The sequence below is a fragment of the Pteropus alecto genome, unplaced genomic scaffold, assembly GCF_000325575.1.
Source record: "Pteropus alecto unplaced genomic scaffold, ASM32557v1 scaffold41, whole genome shotgun sequence".
NCBI lineage: Eukaryota > Metazoa > Chordata > Mammalia > Chiroptera > Pteropodidae > Pteropus > Pteropus alecto.
In genome coordinates, this window is record NW_006430464.1 from 2172678 (window position 1) to 2178731 (window position 6054).

The 6054-nt window shown below is 63.4% G+C and overlaps 1 protein-coding gene across 1 annotated transcript in view; it reads right to left on the bottom strand.

Moving 5' to 3' along the window:
- The window catches only part of GRIN2D (glutamate ionotropic receptor NMDA type subunit 2D), a 28915-nt gene extending 24991 nt beyond the window's left edge, over window positions 1–3924 (bottom strand). The window contains exons 1-3 of the mRNA XM_025048836.1: window positions 3798–3924; window positions 3071–3087; window positions 2534–2671 (exon numbers count right to left, since the gene is read on the bottom strand). Of these exons, the coding sequence (XP_024904604.1) occupies window positions 2534–2671; window positions 3071–3087; window positions 3798–3924 (282 nt within the window). The remainder of the gene's footprint in view (window positions 1–2533; window positions 2672–3070; window positions 3088–3797) is intronic.
- Between the last annotated feature and the right edge of the window lie 2130 nt (window positions 3925–6054).

Below are 6054 nucleotides of genomic sequence, written 5' to 3' on the forward strand. Positions count from 1 at the left end.
CGGGCGGCCTCTGAGCGCCCCGGCCCGGGGAGGGACACGAGAGGAAGGAGAGGGGCACAGAGACACAGAGGTAGGAAAACAGAGACAGGGAGACAAGGTATAGAAAGAGACACACGAAGATACAGGGAGGGAGAGACGCAGAGATAGGGAGGAGAGGGAAAGGTTAGGGTGACAGACACGGGGAGAGACAGAGATAGGGAGAGATAACAGAGGCAAAGGGAGAGACGCAGAGACAGGCAGAGTGGAGGTGAGGTAATGGGAACAGGGAAGATACAGAAGTAGGGAAAAGCGACAAGGTACCGATGGGAAGGACAATGAGACGAGACAAATGGGAGACAGATCCACAGAGATGGGATCAGAACAGGAGCAGAAAGAGGAAGCCGGGACCCAGGGACATAGAAACGGAGATGCGAACAACAGAGAGATAGATGGTCAGAGAGAGAGAGAGAGTGACAGGGATAAGGAGAGAGATGGAAGGAGAAACAGAGGCAGGGATAGAGGGGCTCAGAGTGACCGGGAGTCAGATAAGAGAAATAAGACGGAGTGACAGAAATAAGGAGGCAGGGAGAGACGCAGAGACAGATGGACAGAGACGAGAAAGTTAAAACAGAAAGGAAGATGGAAAGAAAAATCAAGAAGTCGGAGACAGAGACCCCACGGCCACCAAGAGATAAGCGCACATAAGAGATGGAGAACCAGGCAGAATTAGAGATGGAGGGAGGAGGCGGGCAGAGCAGACAGAAAACAGGAAGACAGAAATAGCCAGGCAAGGCAGAGATCAAGACCCCCGCCAGGGAGGTGCCCAGCACAGACATGAAAGGGAGGCCGGGAAGGCGAGTGGCAGGAGGGATCAAAAATAAAGGGAAGAACAAGTAAGGGAAAAAAAGATGAGAAAGGGAAAAGGGGTCAGGTGTGCAGGGGAAGAGAAAGAGAAAAAGAAATTACTGGGGGGCACCCTAAGGAGAGAAAACATCCCCGTGACCTCACCCCTCACCCCCAGCACAACCCCCAGCCCATTTCGGTCCCCTCGCTCCTGTCCCTGTTCCTCCGTTTTTAATGAGAGAGAGTCAGGGCCCAGGCTGGGCTGCAGGGTTGGGGGACACAGCTGTGGAGAGCTGGGGGACAGGGGTCCCTGGCTCCCAGCCCAGAGCAATTTAGTAAATTAGAGGAAATACAGCATCTCTTCCTGTGTCCCCTGTTGAATACTAGCTGCCCGGGGTGGTCGGGCCAGGAGCCCAGACTCCTGGTTCCTGGGTCTGGGGGAGGAGGGCACTGGGGGGCCTGGACTCCTGGTTCCCAGAGGGATTGCAGTCCGTACTAGGGGCTCCCTGAAGGGGTGAGGGTCCACACAGGGCAGGGTTCTCTCTTAGCTGTCAATCAGGCTCCTGTCCGGTTGCCATGGTAGCAAAGGCCTGTCTACCCCACTGACTACCAGAGTGGGGGAAAGGCCCACAAACCCCCTCTGCCCAGAGGCCTCACCCTCCCACCCCACCCACCTTCCCAGAGATGCTGGACCACTGTCTCCCCAGGGATGGGGGTGGGGGCCCCTGGCATGCCTCTCCCTCTCAAATCCTGGCTTCCATGCCCCTCCTCTCCTCTGCCCTTCCCCAAGCAGCTGGCTCAATCAGCGCTCAGAATAGCCCCCCCTCTGCCCCAAAATAACCCACAGCTGTGGCCTGGCCCCTGCGGGGTTAACTCTCATTTTCCCCCCTTCCTGGTGGCTGCTCACCCCTCAGCCTCTCTCAGACCTGCCCGCCTGGCCCCAGCCCTTGGGGACCCCGGGATCCTGCTCCCTGCTGACGCCCAGGAGGGCAGCTCCATCCCCACCCATCTGGGAGGCTAGATGCCCAGTCTTCTCCTGTGAGAGACCCAAAGGGCAGCGTCCCACCCTTCAGGGACTGAGAAGTGGCGGACCTGCCCGCTCAGGGAGCACACTGTCCAGCGCCCCGGTCTCCACCTCCTCACTCAGGCCCCACTTCCATCCCCGTGGGGCCCTAGAGTCCCTGTCTCCTGCCCCACCAGGGATTCTGGAGACTGAGCCCCAGCCCCTGCTCCCTCGGAAGCAGAAGCCCTGCCCTCCAACTTCTCCTGAAGACTCAGAAGTCCTGGCTCTCGGCCTCCACCTCCCCCAGGACCCAGGAGTCCCAGCCCCCTCCTGCCTCCGGACTCAGGAATCCAGGCGCCCAGCCTCCCTTGTGCCCAGGAGCCAGGAGTCCAGGCCAGTAGCCCTCTCTCCCCTTAAGGACCCCCTTCTGTCTCAAACCCCATCAGTCCCAATATCCCGGGCACCCCCAACCCCAGCTCCAGCCTCCCCAGTTGCCCAGCCTTGGTCCCGTACACAGCACAGTCTGTCCCCCCAGCCGAGGAGGAGGGTGCCAGAGATTCCTGGGGTGTCCCTGTCTCCATTGCTCCCCCCCAATCCCTCACAGAGGAGATGGGAGGCCACTTTGATCAACAGCCCGCCCCCCCCTTGCATCGTGCTGCAGACGGTGTCCCGTCCCCCCCCACACCTCCAACGGCATTCTCTCCCCACCCTAATCTCGGTGCTCGGAAGAGGCTGGAAGGGTACTCCAGAACCTTGAATAAGGGGTGGCAGCTTGGGGCAAGGGGTGCCAGGGGCCTGGATGCCCTCAAGGTCCTTGGCAGGAGTATTAATAGCAGACTCATAGCTCTGAGGAGGGAGGGGAGAGGGAGAGGAGAGGGAGAGGGCCGGGCCGGTGAGGGGGGACACTGATGTGTGTGTGGGGGGGTGCAGAGGCAAGGTGAGATGGAGAGATGGGGGGATAGCCATATAGGGTGTCAGGTATGTGGAGCTGGGGAGAGGGAGCAAAGTGTCAGAGGAACGAGGGGTTCGGAGGTCTGAGGTGTAGAGATCCAGGAAAAGGGGCTCAGAGAGGGAGAAAGGGGGGGCGGAGGAAAGTCCCCAAGAGACAAGGAAGCCGGGAGGACAAAGCTCCGCTGCTCGCCATTCAAACCCCCCTTCGCCGAGGCCCGGGGCCAACTTTCCCTGTCCTAGATCTGGGGGTCCACTTCCCCACCCCCACCTCCGCATCCCCCAGCCCGACCTTACCTTCTCATGACCCTGTTCTGGGTGGGGAATTGCAGGGGTGCTAGGACTGGAACCCGGAGTCCAGCGACCCAGAGCGTCGGCAGAGGGCTCCGGGAGCCGCTTGGGGGCCAGGCCCTGGGGCGGCGGCGGCGGTGGGGACCTCCTGCCCGTCTCAGGCTCCGGCTGTCCCTCGTCTTCTTCGGTCCGTCCTGCCCTGTCCGTCCCCCAAGGTTGCGGCCACCCCGGGCTAGGCGAGGACGCGGCTACACATGTTGCGCTGGAAGTTGGGCCGCGGACATTGCGGAGGCTGTCGGGGTGTCCTCTCAGCGCCCCGACCCCTTGGGGATGTCCCCTCCGCCCACCCGGGGTGCCCCCCTCCGCCGCCTCAGCCCCGGCTCCTCCCCCAGTCCATGTGTCCGGTCTCGCCTCTCCCCGGCTCACTCGCACCCCCCCTTTGTGCCCTCGGCGCCCCCCCTCCCAGCGTCTGTGTCTGTCTGTCTGTCTGTCTGTCTGTCTGGGTCACCTCTGAAGCCAGTGGCGGGTGCGTGTGTTTGCGGGAGGGGCGGGAGACGGCCTGTCTGGGGAACTGCTTGCCCCTTCCTCGCTTGGCCACCCCCCAGACCCCCTCCCCCAGGCGCCCCCACTCACAAACACAGGCAGAAACACGCACACTCACACACGCACACCCTCACTTCCCTGGGATTCCCCTCGACACCTCAGGGAGACACACACGCACACACACACGCACCCGGGGGTCCGATGGGGGCCGGGCTGCCTCTGCTGTCAGGGGCTGAGCGGACAGACAGGAGGACACAGCAGCCGGGGGAGCCAGACGCCTGGTCGGGAGGCACAGAGCCCAGGTACACACCATCCATTCGGGTTTGGGGGTTCGGGGAGGAGGCTGGGGGGCCCACGACACCCAGCCAGGCGGCTCAGCCAGATCCTTCCTCCTTCCCTCCCTCTCGGCGGCCGCAGCCCTGACAGACACACCCCCCCTCCGCCAGCCCCGACCCCACACACCGGGACCCGCAGTTCCTCACCGGGCAGATGGTGGACGCACGAGAGACCCCTGGGGGCCGGGCGGACCCACCCGGGCTGACACCGCCCCCCCCACCCCAGCCGGGCACCGGTGGCGGAGGGTGGCGGAGGGAGGCTGCGGGCGGAGGGTGGCGGCTTGGAGGAGCCGGAGCGGGAGGGACTCGCTTGCTCGCTCGCTCTGTTCTCGCACACACACACTCACTCGGGATGCGATTAACATTCAGTCCCCGTCCGCCCCTGCCGGGAGACCCGCAGTCCCCCTCTTGGCCTCCCTGGGGACCCCTCCTCCTGCTAAGGTTGGGGGAAGGGGCGGGCCCCCACCCCGGCTCCCAGCCTCAGCCTTCCTCCTCCTGGGACAAGAGAGTGAGGGGCTGCAAATAAAGAGGGAGGAGGAGGGGGACAGGTAGGGACTCAGAAACAGGTATTGAGATACCAGTTTTGGACTTGGGGACCTGGGCACCTGGACTTCAGGGCCCTGAGAGCAGCTGCCCTCTGCCCCCTCCCCACATTGTGGCCTGAGAAGCAGGAGGCCATCCTCGGACATGCTGGCACCCAGCTCTTGGCTTCGGTTGCTCTAGGCCTGCAAACGGGGTGTCTAACATGAAGCCGGGAATCCAGGCCTCCAGACCCCTCATCGCTCAGGCCCAGGACGCCAGGTGGCTGGTGCCCTCCTCCCGCAGACCGGAGGTCCAGGACCCAGTAACCCAGGCCCCCTCTTCCAGGCCTCTGTCCCTATTAGATACTCAGACAACCTGACCCCCCAGCACAAACCACCCTCGGGGGGGCCACGAGTCCGAGGCTCCTGGATGTCACCCTCAGACACCCAATCCATCCAGTCCTCTGAGAAAACCACACTTCTGTACCCCTTCTTTTATTGAGGGGCCCTGGCCTCCATCACCTGTGGGCACTCAAACATCCAGAAGGAAAGCAGCATCTGCCCTCGACTAGATACAGCCTGGTCCTGGCCGGGGCCCTTGAGGCCACTGCCCAGCTCCTACTCCCCCCACCCCCTCCAATCCCCTGCTAGAGAGGCTGGGCCCAGCACTCTAAAGTATTGGGGTGGAGTGTGTGCGGGACACCTGGGCCCCTGAGGGCAGAGGCCAAGAGTGGCACGTGTGTGTGTGTGTGTGCGTGCGTGCGTGTGGGAGCAGTTGTGCAGTGGGCTGCGGACTCCAGGGTCTGGGAGAGTGGGTGCGAAGGCTTACATTCCTGAAAAAGAAGGCTGGGGCCTGAATTTGTGGGTCCCAGAGGGAGCAAGCAATTGTGCACCTGGATTCCTGGATTTAGGGTGATAGAGACACAAGATGGTTGAGGTGTGACCGTGAGAAAGGAGGGCTGGGGTCCCGGACTCCTGGGTTCTGGGAGGGGGTGAGGCTGGGGGTCTGGACTCCTGGGTCTGAGGGAGGAGGGCTGGGGTTCCAGATTCCTAGGGTCTGGGGGATGAATGTGCTGGGGTCTGGAACTCCCGGGTCTGGGGGAGGCACCGGGTGCTTTCTTTTGTTTTGGTTGGGTGAGAGCTGGAGGCCCACGGAAAACCAGCCCTCGGGTCCCTGCCTAAGAATTCTAAAGCTCAGCGGCCAGCCTCCCGAATGGCTATCAAGGGCGGAGGCTGGGCACAGACGGCCTCGGGGATCAGGAGCCGGGTTTGGGAGTTTCAGATCCCAGAGAACCCGCAGATTCCTAGGAGGCGGCCTTCGGGGTGCGATCAGCGCCGACTCTGCAGGCCGGCAGGCGCCGGCTAGGGGGCGCCTTGGAGCCGCCGCTCGGCCCTCGGGGGGCGGAGCCTCGCCGCCCGGACTCCTCCCCCTCCCGCCCTCCTCCCTCTTCCCAGCTCCTGCTGGGCCACCAGCTCCCGCCGCGGCTCCCCCTCCCGGAGCCCCCTCCCAGGAGCGGAGCCCACCCGAGGGCCCCTCTCCCACCAGCCAGCCTAGCTGCCCGTCCAGAACAGCAGTCCCGGGGGGCAGCCC